The sequence below is a fragment of the Nerophis lumbriciformis genome, linkage group LG01 (genome assembly GCF_033978685.3).
Source record: "Nerophis lumbriciformis linkage group LG01, RoL_Nlum_v2.1, whole genome shotgun sequence".
NCBI lineage: Eukaryota > Metazoa > Chordata > Actinopteri > Syngnathiformes > Syngnathidae > Nerophis > Nerophis lumbriciformis.
The window spans coordinates 51,861,565-51,884,048 of NC_084548.2; the positions used below are offsets into that span (position 1 = coordinate 51,861,565).

At 38.4% G+C, this 22,484-nt stretch overlaps 1 protein-coding gene and 1 long non-coding RNA gene across 2 annotated transcripts; both read right to left on the reverse strand.

Moving 5' to 3' along the window:
• Window positions 1–563: 563 nt before the first annotated feature.
• On the reverse strand, window positions 564–1,306 carry LOC133613977 (uncharacterized). Its single transcript, XR_009816524.2, has 3 exons — window positions 1,174–1,306; window positions 939–961; window positions 564–863 (listed from the first exon to the last, which is right to left on the reverse strand). It is a non-coding gene; the product is annotated as an uncharacterized lncRNA (long non-coding RNA).
• A 1,264-nt stretch (window positions 1,307–2,570) lies between these two features.
• On the reverse strand, window positions 2,571–20,485 carry LOC133623041 (proliferation-associated protein 2G4-like). Its single transcript, XM_061985961.2, has 13 exons — window positions 20,115–20,485; window positions 17,787–17,915; window positions 17,603–17,708; window positions 15,903–15,972; window positions 15,723–15,815; window positions 15,576–15,639; window positions 15,427–15,505; window positions 10,997–11,075; window positions 10,776–10,909; window positions 3,919–4,013; window positions 3,717–3,844; window positions 3,492–3,545; window positions 2,571–3,412 (listed from the first exon to the last, which is right to left on the reverse strand). Exons 1-13 carry the CDS (start codon window positions 20,200–20,202, stop codon window positions 3,353–3,355), a joined length of 1,179 nt encoding a protein of 392 aa, XP_061841945.1. The 5' UTR covers window positions 20,203–20,485; the 3' UTR covers window positions 2,571–3,352.
• Between the last annotated feature and the right edge of the window lie 1,999 nt (window positions 20,486–22,484).

Below are 22,484 nucleotides of genomic sequence, written 5' to 3' on the forward strand. Positions count from 1 at the left end.
TCAAACTACTTCCTTAATGTAAATGACCGCCATAACCACAACACCAGGGGGAGCTCCACGAACCACGTTAAACCCAGATTCCGATCTAACAAAGGTCTTAACTCATTCTCTTTCTATGCCACATCAATATGGAATGCGCTCCCAACAGGTGTAAAAGAAAGGGCATCTCTATCCTCTTTCAAAACCGCAATAAAAGTACACCTCCAGGTAACTTCAACCCTAAATTAACACCCTCACCGGATTGTTAATAATCAAACGTAAATCAAATGTAGATACTTTTTCTTATGCCTTCTGATCTCAATGTATACACCCTGATGATTACCTTGTGTGATGACTGTATTATTATGATAGTATATATCTGATAGTATATATCTGTATCATGAATTAATTTAAGTGGACCCCGACTTAAACAAGTTGTAAAACTTATTCAGGTGTTACCATTTAGTGGTCAATTGTACGGAATATGTACTTCACTGTGCAACCTACTAATAAAAGTCTCAATCAAAAACTGAAGGTGGGAAACGCACGGGCCCACTCAATAGTAAACACTCAACCAATTGCTATTGATTTAAAAACACCCAAACCTTTAATCAAAGCATAAAAAAAGTTTGAACATTGAAAAGAAGTCAAAAGGAACAACCAGAGTCCAGAATATCACCAAAAACAGTCCTCCGACCTGCAGACATTGGTGAGCAACTCGCGCCTCATGCGGGCATGATGATGGAAGGACTCCAACATGAAGGCCGCCCTGGCCCTCCAGCTGCACTCTCTTCTCTCCGGGTACGGACTAACATCACAGCCACGACCCCCAGAAGACAGCTTACTTGGACCTCTGCCTCATCTTTCTCCTTTTGCGCTTCAGCCTATGTAATGACATTAAAAGGTTAATTTGGATTGAAATAAAACATCCGGCAGTGTGGCTAAGCGTGACTTCTTACCTGCGCATGCGCTTCTTTCTCCACTGAGCAAGATGAAAACCAAACATGTTAAAAAAATGTATATAAACGTTTAATTCGTTACCATCTACGTACATTTCGAATTAAAACACGACCAATCATTACACAGCACTAAAAGGTGGACACACTAATCGAGTTAGCAAGCTAGCTACTAGCAAGCAAACGTAAGCGTCAAATAAGAGTCATTTTTGTCACAAAGGGAAATGTATTTACATACCTTGGCTCTCATGGCGAAGTGTCAGTCTTAAAAGAGTAAAATAAGGATGCAAGTTTAGTAAGATTACTCAAACAAGAGAAGGATTACCTCGGATAGTAGTAGAGACACATTAAAGCACGTACGTACCAACTGCATGGAAGCCGTTTTATGCCTGACGTCATAAAAGCGCGACGCTTCAAACGTCACAGTCGCAGTGCAACGTGGGGAATTGATTCCATCCATCCATCCATCCATTTTTTTACCGCTTATTCCCTTTGGGGTCGCGGGGGGCGCTAGAGCCTATCTCAGCTACAATCCATGCTTTTGGACTGCGTTACTGATGAAATAATGCCGAGTCACACTACTGCTTCTATATAGGTAAAGGTTAATATTTTATTGCCAATAAAATGTCAAATTACACCAGGGAAGTTGTTTCCCTATTTATCAGTTATATTGGGTAATTGCTGTTATTTATTGTAGTGTGCTACTAGTGATGGGTTGATGAGGCGTCATGAATCGTTTCGACACATTGCAAAACTGTATTGATACTGTGTCACTAAATACTGACATCTGCTGGACATTAAAAATCCCTACAGGCAACCTATGGACCGACTCAACTGACACTGATTTTATGACCTAGTATATACAATAATATAAACCAAGTCATTGTATTTCATTTAGGATTATTTCATATCTTTATTTAAATAAAAATATATTTTTATCTTTTTTAGATACAGTCAATAAATAATGTGAACATATATCATAACTTGGAAATCTAAGAGAACGTGTTGTGAATGAGGATGCTTGTGGACTGGGAATTTATTTATTTATTTATTTTACACATTTTTATTAAAAAAAACAGTTTTTCCAACGTATTACATTTTAGACGATTTCTCTTCTAAGTTATTATTTCTCCGGCTGTAGAAAAGACCCGCTCACAGGGCACAGAGGAGGCGTCAGTGCGACACAGTTCGCGTATCGATCACGTGACCGACACAGGTCATGATCGGTCACGTGACTTTCTAAAAGCGGTACGCGCGCCGACACATGGTTTTTCTGTATGAGCTCGACGCATGCGCCGATGCATCGATGTTGCCGGACCCATCACTATGTGCTACACTACAGTGTAATGGACTTGGAAAACATGTCAGCTCTTTAAAAATGTAATAAAGCTTACAGCATGTAAGCAGGGCCAAAGGCCGTTACATCAACTACCGTAACTTAATTCCCGTGTGAGCCAAACGGGCATTGTGATACGCCTTACAGTTAAACATACTCAATGTACGGGATTATATATTTATGTCCAATACAACCTAATTATGATATAAATTTTTTTTATTTTGCTGCTACAGCACAGATCAAAATCAAGACATATTTAAATGTTGAATCAAATGACACAAATGAAAAACAAGCACAAATTATGTCAGGCAGCTTTTTAATTATTCCAAAAATAGTCTCTGAAACTATGGTTTGTTTTACAAAATGACCCATTTGAGGACTTATGTAAACACATACTATCAGACCTGGTGCAGAAACAAGGCTAAATGCACACAACCCATGCAAGGTTGTTGCTTCCACAGCTCATCTGTGAATTTCTCATCCAGTATATCTTGTCATATTGTCAGTATCTATAATGCCTAGCAGTATACACAGTACAAAGTACCAGTATATAAACCAAACAAAGATCTGTATTTTGCTTACTGTGTCAAACCTATACCTTGTGTGAAAGTAGTTACATGGACGTATCAGGGCACACAAGAAGCTAAAGTACCATAGTTGCCTTGGCATCAGGTGAAGGAAGCCATCTGTGAGCGCCACACAATTACACTGACAGTTCTGACCATTATTTGACAATATTGTTTCAATGCATTTACTGTGGGATGAAGGTTCAGGGTCAAATGGTAATAATACCCGTGTGAATTTACCGTATTAATACACACATTAAAAAAAACTCCCGATTAGTTGTATTCACTGTTGTAGAGACAAAGGCTGCTTCAAGGACAACGAGATTTACTTGAGATGTGTCAAGAGTTTTTTTTAGATGCAGTGAAATCGTTTAGTAGCAGCTTCATCCCAGACTGACATGTTAGATTTTGGAAGTGTTGGGAGCAGCTGTGCACAGAGTGCCTCAGACAGCCGGGACAGAAGCGTTTCTGACGTCTGTTCTTGGGGTGCATCACAAATTGCTGGATGTGGCAATTTATTCTGCAGCTTCAGTCTCCATAGCCTGTCCCGTTGCACTCTCCACAGTCTTTGAGGCCTTAATGAAAGGAAGGAAATTTATTATTAATCCAAACGAGGAGCACCAATGACCTGTATCAAGCTACTTTATTACTCACCTTCTTTTTCTTTTTCTTTTGTGTCTTGCGGCTGGCTGAGCTTTGAAGCAAAGCCTAAATAGACAGAAAAAGAAAGAAAATGAATTCCATAACCTCATGAGGACACAGTCCATCAACACTTAATGGCTTTGAAAATGCTGACTCAGTCCCAAATGGCAACCCGTTAGTCAGGCATCATCTTCACAAGCAAAGGATGAGATGTCCCATTCTTCAAACACTTCTTACCTTTAAATCTGGGTCTTCCACTTCGAGCTCCGACTTATAGAACTCAGGTTCATGGAGACTGTTTGTAATTCGCAGTGGTCCGTTGGCCATGAGCAGTACAGTGAACTTGAACTGAGCTACAAACTCACCTGAGCACAAAGAGGGTTAGTTAGCAGGGAGAGAATGATTTATCAAGACTGAAAAAAGCAAGATGGCTGCTTACCCTCTTTCTCCTGCAGAACATTGAAAGGCTGTATCAAATCATGCTTTGCACACTCCACCACACCCAGCCTGGCCTTGACCTCATCCTCAAATGCTCTGAGGCAAAAATGAAGTGGAGAAGAATCAGAGGGACCAAATGTGAAATATGGAAACAACTCAGTGAGGGGGAAAAAAGAAGAGGAATTGAAAAATATCAGCAGAGGTTCAAGGGGGCCCTTTTGATGATGCCCTTTGAAGTTGGAAAATATTTTACCATTTTTAAAATGTTTTGGAAGGCATTTCCTACATAGAAATTCTGTAAAAATGCAAGAAAAAAAACTTAGAAATGACTTCTATTAGATGCTATTAACTGAAAGCCACACCTTTTTCATGACAGTACCACATTATCAAGAGTTCATTGTTTTCGTTGACAAAATATCTTTACCATTCAAAAACATCCAAAGTTTATGTCAGGCCCATTTAACTACCGTATTTTCCGCACCATTAGCCGCACCTAAAAACCACAAATTTACTCAAAAGCTGACAGTGCGGCTTTTAACCCGGTGCGCTTTATATATGGATAAATATTAAGATTCATTTTCATAAAGTTTCAGTCTCGTAACTACGGTAAACAGCCGCCATCTTTTTTCCCGGTAGAACAGGAAGCGCTTCTTCTTCTACGCAAGCAACCGCCAAGGTAAGCACCCGCCCCCATAGAACAGGAAGCGCTTCTTCTTCTACTGTAAGCAACCACCCGCCCGCGTAGAAGAAGAAAAAGCGCGCGGATATTACCGTACGTTTCATTTCCTGTTTACATCTGTAAAGACCACAAAATGGCTCCTACTAAGCGACAAGGATCCGGTTCATGAAAAGACGCAATCTCTCCATCCTCACACGGATTACTATTTCACAGCAACTGATATTCCTGTGAACCGCACTGTGGATACTGTGGATACAACGGGAGCACGTACGGTGAATATTCGCACCACAGGGAATGAGAAGTCGTCCTTCACTGTGGTTCTAGCTTGCCATGCTAATGGCCTGAAACTTCCACCCATGGTGATATTCAAAAGGAAGACCTTGCCAAAAGAGACCTTTCCAGCCGCCGTCATCATAAAAGCTAACTCGAAGGGATGGATGGATGAAGAAAAGATGAGCGAGTGGTTAAGGGAAGTTTACGCGAAGAGGCCGGGTGGCTTTTTTCACACAGCTCCGTCCATGTTGATATACGACTCTATGCGCGCCCACATCACAGATGGTGTCAAAAAACAAGTGAAGCACACAAATACAACACTCGCCGTCATTCCGGGTGGATTAACCAAAGAACTCCAACCGCTGGATATTGGTGTCAACAGGGCATTCAAATCACGACTGCGAACGGCGTGGGAACAATGGATGACCGAAGGCGAACACACCTTCACTAAGACAGGCAGACAGCGCCGGACGACATACGCCAACATTTGCCAGTGGATCGTAAATGCCTGGGCAGATATTTCGGTCACAACTGTGGTCCGAGCTTTCCGGAAGGCAGGATTCACAGAACTGCTGAACAGTGACACTGACTCCGATGACTTCGACGAGACGGAACCGGCCATTTTGGATCCCACATTCGCCCAACTTTTCAATTCGGACACCGAAGACGAAGAATTCGAAGGATTTACGAATGAAGAATAACTTCAGAAGGTGAGCGCTATGTTTATTTTGTGTGTTGTGACATTAACGTTCGAGCAACATTATGTTGCTATTGCTCTGCACTATTTTGAATTTTACTATGTTTGTGATTGCACATTTGCGTACATTTTGGGACAGAGTTGTTAGAACGCTGGTTTTTAATATATTATTAAAGTTTGACTGACCTATCTGACTGTTTTTTTGACATTCCCTTTAGCGCAGCGTAGGCGCGGCTTATAGTCCGGGGCGGCTTATAGGTGGACAAAGTTTTGAAATATGCCATTCATTGAAGGTGCGGCTAATAATCCGGTGCGCCTTATAGTGCGGAAAATACGGTACATGATAAAGAGGGCCGCAGTTTCAAAAGCCCAAGGGCTCAGGCGCCGGGCATCGAAATGTGGATGTTTCGTTGGAAAGTGCCTCCGCAAGTTATATTTCTTTGAAACTGTGTTTACTTAATTGCAAAGTAAACACATCGGCTTTCACACTGCACTGTTAATAAATTCATTGTTCTGCCCTTGCTACTAGTTGAAAGCTGCACACGGCTTCAGAAGTTTTGTTGAGGATTGATGTTCCTTCTTTTGAATTATTTTCCTAGGTTTTTAAGGATGAAAATATAAACATAAAATAAACATTAAAAAAGTATAACATCCATTGTGTATTTTCCATAATTAATGTCCATTAGATATTTTACTTAAATAAAATAGAAGGTTTAGTGTTAATACATTCACACAATAAACTAAAAATATTTACACATGTAAAAATTACACAACATTCACACACCAAACACTGCACACAATGCATATCACTAATCACACGATTTAAACCTAAGATGGAGCGTTATCACCCTCTACTGGTCAAATTTAGAGTTACATGTATTAAACGGGCTATGATAGGCCAGTTTTGCTACTCTCAGACAAATAACCACGAATACCAATACATTTGGGGGGCGGCATGGCGTAGTGGGTAGAGCAACCGTGCCAGAAACCTGAAGGTTGCAGGTTCGCTCCCCGCCTCTTACCATCCAAAAATCGCTGCCGTTGTGTCCTTGGGCGGGACACTTCACCCTTTGCCCCCGGTGCCACTCACACCGGTGAATTGAATGATGAATGATAGGTGGTGGTCGGAGGGGCCGTTGGCGCAAATTGCAGCCACGCTTCCGTCAGTTTACCCCAGGGCAGCTGTGGCTATGAAAGTAGCTTACCACCACCAGGTGTGAATGAATGATGGGTTCTACATGTAAAGCGACTTTGGGTACCGGTACTTAGAAAAGCGCTATATAAATCCCAGGTATTATTATTATTATTAAATCATGAAGTAAGCAATTTAAATACAAAACAAACTAAATATCTTTATGCACAATATCTACTTACAAATGTTTGACCAAGTTTCATGATTAAGCTTACACGCTGGATCAATGTGTCTCCGCTTAAAAGGTCCACCAGGAAATAATGATTCGAGCACTTGCTCAACATTCATACTTTGTTGTCCAGTCGTTGATAAAAGTCAGATTTTTGCAATTTAGATTTTCTTTCAGGGTTGAGTGAGTAGCCTTCTTCTACACACTCACTGCTGCTTCATTGTGACACATGCCTCGCTGTTGGCCCCCAGTTGGCCAGTTAGCACAGGCTGCACTCGGCTTACTTGACTATACAGCTAGCCACAGTGCGCTGGAAAGCGTGAACAAGTCAGTTAGTGTAGACTGCACTTGGCTGTACTCTCGGGTGTACTCGGCCTGCTAGCGTGGTTAGCTCTAAGCAGCCAGCTAACCGCGGTGCGCCAGAGCGTGGCCGAGTTAGAGGTTTTATAGGGAAATCTAAAAATACCACTTTGGGTAGAAAAACAGCGAAATTCAGCTAAATAGCGGACATCTGGGATGCCTGAGTACAAAAAACCCCTCAGGTCAAAGTCAAGCGTATTAAAGGCTGTACAAAAATCTAGAAATGCAAATGTTGGCACGAGTGATGTATGCGAGACATAAGCCTATTTCCTGATAGCGAACATCTAAATTATCTGGTGTTTTTTATTTTATTTAATGTGCTTGTGTTTTTTTAATTTAATTTTAAATCTGTGAGGCGGCATGGCTGAGCGGGTAGAGTGGCCATCTTGTAACCAAAGGGTTACTAGTTCGAGCTCATGTAGAGGTGTCCTTGTCAAGACACTGAACCTCAAACTTTTTTCTGATGGGCCGTGGTTAGCACCTTTCATGGCAGCTTCCGCTCGTTAGGAGTAGAATAAATCGTATTCATACTTAAAAGGGGTTCATACTAGGATTTGTTTTCCTATAACTAAAATACTTCCTTGTGGTCTACATAACATGTAATGTTGGTGATCTGGTAAAATGTTTGCAAAGATTTAGTTTTACAGACCATTTTCAAACCGTTTTATGACCTACTCTTTAGAGTGCGCTGCTTTGAGGGCAATTTACGAGCCAAAGCTCCTTTCAGGCCAAGCCCCATTTGACTGCATCGCCACTTTGTCAGCCATGTTGTAGGTTTTAGCGCTTCTATATTGAGTCTAAAGAAAGATATAAGTTAGAACTTATATCTTGTTGCCCTTTTATGAGAAAGGGTAACAGTGGAGGATTTTAGCATGCGTGTGCATGTACGAGCCAGTCTGCCCCACAAGAAGAGGACAGGAAAAAAGGTAAACCTTTACCGTATATGGAGATATCTGTTGGCCTAGTTAGGCAAAATATGCCATTAAAGTCTCACCTTCCAAACAGCTCATTTGGAGCAAGTTTGAAAGAAGGCAAGTTTGTTTTATAAATATCTTCGCTATGCCTCCATGGTTTGATTTAAAATTTTTGGGACTTATGGGGATCCCAAATACACAAAAACAAGTAACATCATTTTAAGAAAAGTTGGTTTTGCACAATAGGACTCCTATAGTTGGGCACTGCACTTTTTTGGAACTTTGCCTATTATCCACAATCATTATGTGAAACAAGAGGAACACAAGTCTTTTTTTAGGATTTTATAACTGATTAAAAAAAACGCTTGGAAGATGGGGCTAATGGGAGTCACCGTTAAAACAACTTCAAAAACCCTCCATCAACATTTTATGTAACCACTGCAAGTCTATACATAATGTAGTAACACACATTCACAACAATAAGTAATATGTACAATATTTACCATACTTTGGTCATTTTAGGCATTCCCGGAACTAATTTCCTCGGCGCATTTATTTCCGTTTCCATAGCAGCGCACTTGCGACTTCCGGCAACAACTGCGTGTTCTTACTTCCGGATACAAAATAATGGCAGACTTGGTAAAAGACAACGAAGACGACTATTTTTGGACAAATGAGGATTCACAACCCTATCTTTTTGAAGCTGAATATATACAGACAATGAACTGCTGCAAGTAGAAACGGGCACAAAGAGAGGGTGAAATATTGGAGCAGATGAAGGCAGAGAGAGAGTGAGGTCAGTGTGACTTTGACGCTGTAAATGTGCAGTTTGGAGCCAAGCTATGCCGACAGAAATGGATTGCTTACCCAAAGTCAACTAGAAATGTCCTCGACCAGCTGGACCAAACGGACAACTGTCTATCGAGTAAGTCACTATAATATTGATTATGATACATGCAGCACACCAGGCTTGTTAGTACAACTACAGTACATATGCTGTCGAGCTAGCTGTATACAAACAAAACATGACATGTGGGCTAATACTTTAGAGACACTGTAATATGATTATTCATGTTTTTCAGTCAGTACAGATTGTGAGCGTTACAATGCTATATGTCCTATCGCATTGTGTTGTGCATTACAAACTTAAACGCTATTTGTGTGCTGACGTAGAGGTTACCTTATCTCTCGCCTTAGCTAGCTTACAGCTAATAACGTAGCACACCGATGTGTTAGTACGCTAAAAAACAAGTTCCTCAGTGTTCGCTCTTACAGTAACAATGTCGCGTGGTTATTATACAGGGTACAAAACGTAAATTAAGTATTAATAGTTGGCGGTTTTTGGATGCATTTTTAAAGTGATTTAGAGGCAGAATGGATTGCTACCTTCAGTTGCATTGCTAGCCACCTACAACTAACTGATTTTTACAAGTTAGAATGCAAAGGAAAAAAATAAACTTTTGTCTTCTTGTTTCTCATAAGTATTGTGAACAATAGGCAAAATAAAAAAAAGTGCAGTTCCCCTTTCAGACAACCACTCGCTTTTAACTGTTTTGGAAACAGGCTGTCACATCCCTGCAGGTCAGGAATGTTGCAATCGGTTTGGTCTCATGCAAATATGCCGCGTGGTCAGTCGTCTAGTCCATTCATCTCTGTCCCCGGCACAATATGGATAATTTATCAAAAAAGTTGACAGTATTGAAATTTACGCAACAAAGTCAGCTCCATGTTTAATCCTCCTCTCTTCCGCACACGATTCGACTTTGTCTGGGTTATTATTTTACTTAGTTATTCCTTAGAACAAATCAAAAGTCGACCATCGTCATGTAAGAATTGTGGTCAACTGGCGTTTTGTCTGTAGTAAAAACAATGGCATATTTAAATGTCAGGGTGCACGATAAATATCAGACAGATAATTATAGGCCAATTTAAAAATATTATGATGTCATGAGGCCAGATCATCTGTAGTTTGCTCTAGGTGTGTTAAGGTGAGGAAATCAAGCGCTTATTTTCTCTTGCCATGCTGTAAGTAAGCCTGATGTAAACTTTCCCAGAGCTCATCGCAAACAAACATGGCATCAACTGTGTGGGACTTCTTCACTGTTTCAGAGAACGACTTTTTGCCCTAAATGATCTGCAAACACTCTGCGAAGAGGGAAACATTACGGTTTAACACATCAAACCATATCAGCCACCTGAAACACAATTATCACTATAAAGGTTATTTAAAAGCCTACGAGGACACCTTACTAGAGAAGCTGCCTCAACGCCAGCCGCAAAAAAAGGCCCGGAGCTTGCTACTATCGCCGCAACATTTGAAAGGTGAAAAAAGATGAGGTCTAAGGAGATCTGTGTTTTTATCATGGAAATGATGGAGCTCAACGACAAACCCTTGTTGAAGGTACTGGGGTTTGTCAGGAAAAATCTGCAGGCTCAGTTTGTCAATTCCTTTTCTTACCCCCAGGTGTACACAAACTACAGTTACATATAAAAAATATCTGCCATTTTGTTACCGGTATCTGTCTTGAGAAGCATGTCGGCTTGGAAAAAAAACACATCATCAACAAGTGTTACCTCAGAGTGAATGCCATTTTATCAAAGCGTCTCTCCATCTCACTGAAGAACATCCGGGAGGTCTTCATCTTTAATCCGTACACCTTGTTGGGGTCTCGTTTGTATACAGTGGTCCTTAGACCGCCGTCCTTTGCCTGAATTTAAAATATAGCATTTTTTAAAAAACATTCTGGTTCTTTAAAAAGGTTCTTTTAGGAATGTATGTAAAAAGATTGACTAACCTTGCCCTCTCCAGTGCTGACAAGTACATCCACTGCATACACTTCATGCACCTCAAACTCAGCCTTCTCATGGTCCTTCCTACAAGAAAACACAAAGTAATCTACTAGTGGATACATACCTTCCAAACATATTAGTAATTAAGGGTGGGACTCTTTGGACATCTCACAATTCAATTACGATTCAGCGACTGCGATTCACTTAAAATTGATTAGGTAGATCTTAATTCATAAAGAGCATATTATTATCATACATTAATTATATTTAAATATAATGTATATAAAGCTCCTCCTTTGGTTGCTGACAGATGAATTATTGCGTCGTTTTTGGAAGTGACTGCGCACATATCTATATATATATATTAGGGGTGTGGGAAAAAATTGATTCAAATTCGAATCGCATGATTCAGAATCGATTCTCATTTTAAAAAAAATCGATTTTTATTTATTTATTTATTAAATTATTTTTGTTAATTTTTTTAAATTAATCAATCCAAAAAAACAATACACAGCAAGACCATAACAATGCAATCCAATTCCAAAACCCAATCTGACCCAGCAACACTCAGAACTGCAATAAACAGCAATTGAGAGGAGACACAAACACGACACAGAACAAACCAAAAGTACCGTATTTTTCGGACTATAAGTCGCAGTTTTTTTCATAGTTTGGCCGGGGGTGCGACTTATACTCAGGAGCGACTTATGTGTGAAATTATTAACACATTACCGTAAAATATCAAATAATATAATTTAGCTCATTCACGTAAGAGACTAGACGTAAAAGATTTCACGGGATTTAGCGATTAGGAGTGACAGAATGTTTGGTAAACGTATAACATGTTCTATATGTTATAGTTATTTGAATGACTCTTACCACAATATGTTACGTTAACATACCAGGCACATTCTCAGTTGGTTATTTATGCCTCATAAAACGTACACTTATTCAGCCTGTTGTTCACTATTCTTTATTTATTTTAAATTGCCTTTCAAATGTCTATTGTTGGTGTTGGGTTTTATCAAATACATTTCCCCCAAAAATGCGACTTATACTCCAGTGCAAATTATATATGTTTTTTCCTTCTTTATTATGCATTTTCAGCCGGTGCGACTTACACTCCGGAGCGACTTATACTCCGAAAAATGCGGTAGTGAAACAAAAATGAATATTATCAACAACAGTATCAATGTTAGTTACAATCTTCAACATAGCAGGTGATTAAAAATCCCTCATTGACATTATCATTAGACATTTATAAAAAAAATTAAAAAAGAACAATAGTGTCACAGTGGCTTACACTTGCGTCGCATCTCATAAGCTTGACAACACACTGTGTCCAATATTGTCACAAAGATAAAATAAGTTATATTTTTGGTTCAATTAATAGTTAAAACAAATTTACATTATTGCAATCAGTTGATAAAACATTGTCCTTTACAATTATAAAACCTTTTAACAAAAATCTACTACTCTGCTTGCATGTCAGCAGACTGGGGTAGATCCTGCTGAAATCCAATGTATTGAATGAAAAAAAAAAATCGTTTTTGAATCGGGAAAAAAAATCGTTTTTGAATCGGGAAAAAAAATCGTTTTTGAATCGAGAATCGTGTTGAATTGAAAAAAAAAAATGAAAAAAAAAGAAAAAGATTTTGAATCGAATCGTGGGACACCCAAAGATTCACAGCCCTAATATATATATATATATATATATATATATATATATATATATATATATATATATATATATATATATATATATATATATATATATATATATATATATATCCAGATAGACAGATCTATATATCTATCTATATATACAGTCGTGGTCAAAAGTTTACATACACTTGTAAAGAACATGTCATGGCTGTCTTGAGTTTCCAATCATTTCTAGAGAGAGAGAAAGCGCGAGAGAGATGGGAATTTTTGGGCACCTAACAATTCGATTACGATTCGGTTAAAAATCGATTATTGATGAATCTATAATTTATATATATATTGATGCAGTTTTACATTTGTTTTCATTTCACTAAATATGCGTTTATCACTTGCAACTTTAAAAAACAGAGCATTAGTAATAAGAAATACTGTAGTTACATTCATTCTCACATTTACTAAATAAATGAAAATGTGTGCAAAAATGGAACATAAGTGCCCTAAAATAAATAAACTGGTCGGATCTTTCACTAAGGTGGCTTGCTGCAGTCAGCCAAATTCAAAAACTTTTTGCATTACTTTATTTACAATAAATAAACCGATTATTGATGTTTACTAATCGGTTTAATAATTTTCTATGTCCGAATTGCGATGCAACAGCGTTTTGTTCAGGAGAGAGCACACACAAGCTGATAGAAATAACAGAAGAACTGAACAAATACAAATATGGTTTGACAAAAAAAAGACTATCCTTAAACCTCAGTAAAACTACAATAATGTTATTCGGTAAGGTCAAACACAATTACAAATAGACGGAATAGAAATTGAAAGAGTAAATGAAACCAAATTTCTATATGTAATAATTGATGATAAAATGAACTGGAAATCTCATAAAATATACACAACATAAGGTGGCAAGAAACACATCAATAATGAATAAAGCTAAATATGCATTGGACCAAAAATCACTCTATATTCTCTACTGCTCGCTAGTGTTACCATATCTGAGTTATTGTGCAGAAATATGTGGAAATAACTACAAAAGTACACTTCATTCATTAACCGTGTTACAAAAAAGATCAGTTAGAATAATACATAATGTTGAATATAGAGAACATTCAAACCCTTTATTTATTGAAGCGAAAATATTGAAATTCCACGACAGTGAATTTGCAAACAGCTAAAATTATGCACAAAGCAAACTATAACCTGCTACCAAAGAACGTACAACAATTCCCACCATCCATCCATTTTCTACCGCTTGTCCCTTTCGGGTTGGCGAGGGTTTGCTGGAGCCTATCTCAGCTGCACACGGACGGAAGGCGGTGTACACCCTGGACAAGTCGCTACCTCATCGCAGCGTACAACAATTCTTCTCAACAAAAGAAAAATGGAATTTAAAACATTTGTATGCATGCACAACACTAAAGACCTTTAGTATATTCGTATGTGGAATTAAATTATGGAATAGATTGAGCAAAGAAATCAATTATTATTTATTTATTTTATTTTTCACAATTTCATTATTAACACTCAAACAAGGTTAAAGTTAAAGTATTAATGATTGTCACACACACACACACACTAGGTGTGGCGAAATTATTCTCTGCATTTGACCCATCACCCTTGATCACCCCCTGGGAGGTGAGGGGAACAGTGGGCAGCAGAAGGTGGCCGCGCCCGGGAATCATTTTTGGTGATTAAACCCCAAATTCCAACCTTTGATGCTGAGTGCCAAGCAGGGAGGTAATGGGTCCCATACACATGTGCCCTCACACATATAAACACATTGCCATCATAAGGCCTACTGTAATGCTCAATTAAACATAGAAACATCCCTAAACATTTCTAAACTGTCGCTAACACAAGTCTCGGGCTGTGCGATATGGACCAAAACCAATATCCCGATACACAAAGCCCTCAGCGCTAATGATTAATAATTTGGGTAAGGTTTAAATTTATTTCAAACATACTGTACAGACGGGGGAAAATTTTACTGTAGTTTTATCAAATTTGGATGGATTTACTTTAGCACAAAACGCGATAAAAGGGTTGAAATCCCTTTTCGCACATGTACATCATTTTTATTTTTATTTATTTATTTTAAAGTTGCACGGTCCATTTTTAGGGGCGTTTGCGAGTAAATTTGTTGCACCGTACAGCACTGAATAGGGACTTTTGTCAAGGCGAGAACATGTTAACATTGCTTTTTATGGGGAAATGCGTTTTACTATATTAAGAACTAATGAGGTTCCACAATATAAGCAATATTTTGACTTTTGTACGTCGATTTAGAATAATTTCCTCCACCTTTATTAGTAACACATAGAAAAAACATGAGCCGAACAACACACACACTAACTGTCAGGCCAACCCAACAGTTCAGGAATTTTTTCATAAACCGTTTCATCACCCTGACGAAACTTGAGATCAAACTGTTAAGTTTGAGCAAATAAATGAAGTAAATATTTTAAAAATATTTGCATATGACATTCACAGCACTAGTAAGAATACACTAAGCATTTTCCCAAACAAAGCTTCATTGTGCTCCTTTGCGTACTGTGTCCTTTTTGTTGAAGTCATTGTCATTTTTATGTGTTGTACTGATGTGATGTGATGTTCCTGTGATGCCAGTTACATTGCTGACACAGGTATCACCATACAACCTGCACAACCTGTCCAGATGCAAGCCAAACTCTAATGTGGCGATGCTGAAGTGCAGTCTGACTACGGTAAACTGCTTAATGGAAATTAATGGCTTCACTGAACTCACTTTTGCTGGTCCGTTGGATTCTGGATAATAGTTTTCTCTCCATCTATGACGTGCTGTTTGAGCTGATGGGATAGCAGGCCTGAAAACAAACATATCAAATTAAAATTGTCTCATGCACGCTTTTAGACATGCAATTTGCAGACACCCACCTTCGATTGGTGAGCAGTTGAATGACTTTGCAATCTTGTTCCACGCCTCAGTGACCTGTGTGTTCTAAAAGGAGAAAAAGAATGATTAGATGAGGTGGAAACTGCAAGATTATGACTATATCAGATTTGATCGGGGGAGAACGTCACCTGGTTTCCTGGCTTGACAAGACGCAGAGCAGCCTCGGCGCACAGATGAGCTGCTGTGATGACGTCAGCCTTGCGGCCTGTCAGTGGTTTATCCTGCAAAGACATAAAAACATTACATACACGGAAGACAAACTGGCTGTAAAAAAATACTGCTTTTAAGTCAGTTCCTTGCTGTTTTACCTTGGTAACGCCAACTACAAAGCTGTGAGCCACGTTGGAGATGAAGCCATCAACATGCACACCCAGATCCCTGAACACACACAGGAGGAAAACAAACTATTACTAAAAATTAGGGCTGCAACGATTCGTTTTAACAATTCCATTTGATTCATGATTTGAGGTTGCCGATATGATTCAGGGACAATAGTTTATTTAGAAGGTAGAACGATACGATCCGAAATTATTCAATGAGTTGAAACAGATTCAGTAACTTTTTAGCTAAAAATTCAACCAGTGTGACTGTAAAATAAATACAGGATGCTGGACACTGCATATTCCTATCATTTCTTGTAAAGGGAATTACCATAGATTATTGTGGTTCAAATCACCCAAGATAATTACAGCGGCGCCCAGATATGTATTTTAATGCTCATTAATCAAGTCAAGTACTTCAGTGCAGCCTCCTCCTTAGCGGGGGGGGGGGGGGGTATAAACAACACTCACAAAAATCATTGCAGTTCACTTGGCAGATAAAATGGCCTTCACTTCAAAGTCAGATATTCCACATTTTCAGAGCAGTAGTTTGTACTGTGAGATTGATATTTATCTTCTAGAAAGCTAATTAGCCCAGCACATATCAATAATCTTGAATTTTAGGAATATAAATCAAGGGGTTTCCCCTGGATTGCCAAGATACCTGAGGCAGTGGGGGCGTGGTCACCACGACATCTTTGTTTAATTTGCTATAATGATATGATTTTTCCATTAAAATGGCTCAAAAAATGTACCGGTATACAGTACATACATTTAAAATAAGCGGTAGAAAATAGATGGATGGATAGATGGATGTGTTAATTAATATTAACATATATTTTTATGTTACATTGTTTTGCTCTATTTTCAATTGTTGCTGCTTACTGTACAATGTACTCTGTTGAATTTTTTTTTAGTGTCTAGAGACTTTCAGTGACTTTTTCTTTATTAAAACCGACTAGCAAGAAATCTAGCATATTTTTCTGGTGTTATTATAGAATGTACTTGTGTTTAGAAACTACTTCTGTCCCTTGATATCCCTGATGAAACGCCAGCTGCAGCAAGCCTGACGTCACACTTGCTTCGTGCTGCTGCTCCTTTTGGACATTCTCTCCTTAAAAGTCCACTTAATATTTGCACATTTTGTAGATCGCTGTCTGCGGGTATATCTGGGATATATTTAAGTTACATTTGAATCGCAGACATGATGACCACACTCCAATCGTGTGCGTCTTGTTTATATCACAACATCCGCTTTCAGCAGCGCTGTGTTTGGTGATCAAAGTATTTTTTCTGAAAGCGTATTGACGGAAAACCAAGAAGTGTTGGTGTGTGTCTGGGGAAGCACAGAGACAAAAGTGTCTGCACCGGAGGTAAAACCTGTTATCATGAGATTCTAAATAAAAGTTAAAAATAGCGAGTGTCAGACTTTTGACTTATTGTGGAGGCTGTAATGCATTATCCATCCATCCATTTTCTACTGCTTGTTATATTAAATTTAATTAGTTTTCACATAAAAAAATATTTTTTAAGTTGTGGCGGCCATGATTTTGCCGTGGCAGTGCGCCATATTTAGTTAAATTAAGAAGAAACCCTGAAATCAATCTATCGATCAATCGTTACATCCCTACTAAAAATGAATGTCAACATTTCTAAAATAATAAACATCAGCTGTTTCAGCAGCTTACACTTTGACCAAGTCGTCGTCCTTAAGAATGACATCAGGGTCGCTCTTGAGTGGGGAGTGGTGGCACACGCAATTATTAACCGACACGCACGTCGGAAAGGCGATACCTGAAAAGGAGAGATAATACAGTATCTTAGGGAAACGTGTGATACCACCTGAATATACGAACATTCATCGACACATACCTTTCTTCATGTCTTTTTCCCTCTTGAAGATTTTCCCAGTTTCTGTCAGGATGAACGCATCTCCCTTTTCACACAGGCTGACCACAGAGACACCAGCCGTGGCAGCCGCAACCACCATCTTTAGGACATCTGCAATATGGGGAAAAAATATTTAACAACAAAATGGATTGCTCACCTGAATACAAAATACTAGCTAATAGTTGAACTTGTCCTTTTGAATTGCTGGTGGAAAGAATTAGGATCTCTCTTGCTTTGTTGCTTTCTTTGCTGACTTTATAAAGACATTTTACTTGTCCTCGTACTGGTAAACAAAACAATGAAATCAAATAAATTTTTACCAAGTCTTATAAATGAAACCATTAGAAAAGTGTACAAATGACAACAGTGATCTAAATAACTTCAGAGTAAAACCTAAGATATCATTCCGAATGTGCAGGTCAAAAAATGGTGTGCAGGTAAATATGGTTAAAGGAAAACAGCCTATATCTCAAAATGTAGTTAATAAATGTTAAATTCTGATATTCTGTAAAGATTAAGAATAGGCTTTGAGCCCAAATTTCCCCTGAACCGGACTTTGGTCACGCCTGATTTAGTTTGTTACATTGTTTTTGATTGATTGAAACTTTTATTAGTAGATTGCACAGTACAGTACATATTCCGTACAATTGACCACTAAATGGTAACACCCGAATAAGTTTTTGAACTTGTTTAAGTCGAAGCCCACGTTAATCAATTCATGGTACAAATATATACTATCAGCATAATACAGTCATCACACAAGTTAATCATCAGAGTATATACATTGAATTGTTTACATTATTTACAATCCGGAGGTGGGATGTGGAGGGGCTTGGGGGGTTAGGTTTGGTTGATATCAGCACTTCTATCATCAACAATTATATAATCTGAGAAATGGACATTGAAACAGTGTAGGTCTGACTTCGTAGGATATGTACAGCGAGCAGTGAACATAGTGAGCTCAGAAAGCATAAGAACAAGTATATACATTTGATTACTGTATTTTTCGGACTATAAGTCGCAGTTTTTTTTCATAGTTTGGCCAGGGGTGCGACTTATTCTCTGGAGCGACTTATGTGTGAAATTATTAACACATTACCGTAAAATATCAAATAATATTATTTAGCTCATTCACGTAAGAGATTAGACGTATAAGATTTCATGGGATTTAGCGATTAGGAGTGACAGATTGTTTGGTAAACGTAAAGCATGTTCTATATGTTATAGTTATTTGAATGACTCTTACCATGATATGTTACGTTAACATACCAGGCACGTTCTCAGTTGGTTATTTATGCGTCATATAACGTACACTTATTCAGCCTGTTGTTCACTATTCTTTATTCATTTTAAATTGCCTTTCAAATGTCTATTCTTGGTGTTGGGTTTTATCAAACAAATTTCACCAAAAAATGCGACTTATACTCCAGTGTGACTTATATATGTTTTTTCCCTTCTTTATTATGCATTTTCGGTCGGTGCGGCTTATACTCCAGAGCGACTCATATTCCAAAAATACGGTATTTACAATCCGGGGAGGTGGGATGCGACTCATAAATAAACAAAGCACATGAAATATCAAAAATTGTTGAAAAAAACCCAGAGACATGATCAAATTGAGTTCCACACTAGGTAGAACATTTACATCTATTTATGTTCTATCATTCACTAGATTGTGCTTAAAAATGCATGTGAACATCCTTAAGTTAAATGAGGGGCCAACAATTTCTAGTAGCAATATCACAATAGCCAATGTTGACTTACAACAAGCAATTAACCTATTTAAAGAATACATGCCATTCATTTAAATTTCACATATCATAAACAAAGCTATATTATATTGTAATGTAATTTGTGTAATATGACCTAGTTTGACATTAAATGTGAACTACTCACCAAAAAAGTAAGGTAAGACGACAGCTTAAGTGCAAGATTCGACGCTATGATATTAGCTGATCCTACGCCTTCGTTCTAATCTATATTTTAATCAAGGTCCCAGGCCTTAGCGTATACATTTTACTTGCCAGTATCTGTTAGCACTTGGAGCTAAAAGACGCTTGCCATTACTCAGCCACTTAGCTGCCGAGCTAGCTAGTGCTAATGTGGCAATAACGTGACAATAAACGACTGGTCGGATTTTACAGAAACCGCTTCTTGATGGTGTAGCTTTGTCCAAATAATGCTTGGTTTTGACGGGAGGATAACTTAGTGAAAATGAAGGTGTTTGTCTGCGCTGTGGCACATGGCACAGCAGCTGCTAGGCTAGCTAACATGAGCAGGATGCTGACATTTAACTCTACAACTACTTACGGTTAGCTATCTCGGCTCCCATCTTGTACTTGGTTACCACCAAGTCGTCGGCGACGGTCTGCTCCTCAGTTTCTTCATCACCAGACATGTTGGCAGTATATTCGAATAACTTTCTCCAATCCTAGCCGGTGACAGTGAGCGTCAGTAAGGATGAACCACGCCGCTCTCTCTCGTCGCCCGCCAGGGCTTCAGCACTAGCTAGCCTACAACCACGAGGCCCCGCCTTCTGACAAAGATGCACAGTCAAGTTAAGATAGTTCACCTTTTCGTCTTTGTAGGTTATTTGCTCGTATGTACAGATTGTAAAACATCCACGATCTACATAGATCCATTGTTATGGTGGGAGCTATTGTTCCATGCTTATTCAAATATTTTGCTTTAGACCGGTGTTTCTTAACCATTGTTAGGCCGCGAGGGCCTCCTGGAGGGCCGCCAAAAATATCTGTTTCCTTAGCTGTTTAGGGCAGTGGTACCCAACCACCGGGCCGCGGCCCGGTACCGGTCCGTGGATTGATTGGTACCGGGCCGAACAAGAAATAAAAAAATAATAAATATATATATATATATATATATATATATATATATATATATATATATATACATATATATATATATATATATATATATATATATATATATATATATGTATATATATATATATATATATATATATATATATATATATATATATATATATATATATATATATATATATATATATTTGTTTTTTTGTTTTTTATTAAATCAACATAAAAAACACAAGATAGACTTACAATTAGTGCACCAACCCAAAAAATCTCCCTCCCCTATTTACACTCATTCACACTCATTCGCACAAAAGGGTTGTTTTTTTCTGTTATTAATATTTCTGGATCCTACATTATATATCAATATAGATCAATACAGTCTGCAGGGATACAGTCCGGAAGCACACATGATTGTATTTTTTTATGACCAAAAAAATAAAAATAAAATAAAAATACAATACCCCCCCCCCCCCCCCCCCCCCCCGGTCCGTGGGGCACATTTTCAGTTTTGAAGATCCATCCATCCATTTTCTACCGCTTATTCCCTTTGGGGTCGCGGGGGGGCGCTGGAGCCTAGTTACAAAAAGGTTTGGGACCACTGGTCTAGGGTGTACCCCGCCTTCAGCCCGAATGCAGCTGTGATAGGCTCCAGCCCCGCGACCTCGAGAGGGACAAGAGGTAGACGATGGTCCGTTTGGGTCGCAGCAATACTCAGTTGTAATACACATTTTCCACCACTTGTGGCAGTAATGACACACAGACAGAAGAAGTCTGGTGCTCAAGTTATAGAGAAGTTTCTAAAGCGCAAAAATTATGACTAAAGTGGTAAATCATTAATTAAGTTAGAATTTAATTTTTTTTTAAACTGTGTAATTAAATGTAAATGTCCCTTCTTTTGCAGATTGATATCCCATCTGCATTCGGGCAGAAGGCTGAGTACACCCTGGACCAGTCGCCACCTCATCTCAGGGCCAACACAGACAACATTGACACTTTCACACAATAGGGCCTATTTAGTGTTGCCAATCAACCTATCCCCTTTGGAGGTGGGAGGAAGCTGGAGTACCCGGAAGGAACCCAAGCAGTCACAGGAGAACATTCAAACTCCACACAGAAAGACCCCGAGCCAGGGGATCGAATCCAGGACCTTCTTATTGTGAGGCACACACACTAACCCCTGTTTCACCGTGCTGCCCTGTTTTTTACAATATATAAATGGAAATGGAAAAAAGTACTACTGTTTATACTGTGAACTCTACAGTTGTTTTTATAGTGTCTTACTGCAAATGGAAAAATAATACCACAGTTTTTTCCAGTAAAATTTAGTTTTTACAGGGTTTTTTTTAACAGTAAAAATATGTCTTATACTGTACAATTTGACAATTTAACTTGCTTTAAATCATGCGTCATGCAGATACTTTGAGTACTTATTTTGATTTTAACAAAAAATGTAGCATGTTTTGTATGATAATATAATATTTGTTGCAATATTACATCATGTTTAAAATACATACTTTTACATGCAGTACAAATAGTTTTTTCTGTCAAAATTTTAAAAACAGATACATTTAGTAAGAATAGACGTTCATTAATTTCAGGCTTTTGCGGGCCACATAAATGATGTGGTGGGCCTGTAATGGAACCCGGGCCTTGTACATGTTACTTTTAGTTTTAAAAAGCTGGTTTCAACCAAATCAATGCAATAATTAGTTTTTAGTGCACAGAAACATACACACAGTTTGTGTAAGGGGCAACAATCTTTGGGTTTAGGGTAGAATTCAGGGTGTGGGGGGGCTTTAGGAGTCTTGTGTATGAGGGCTCAGTATTTGGTCATACACCCCTG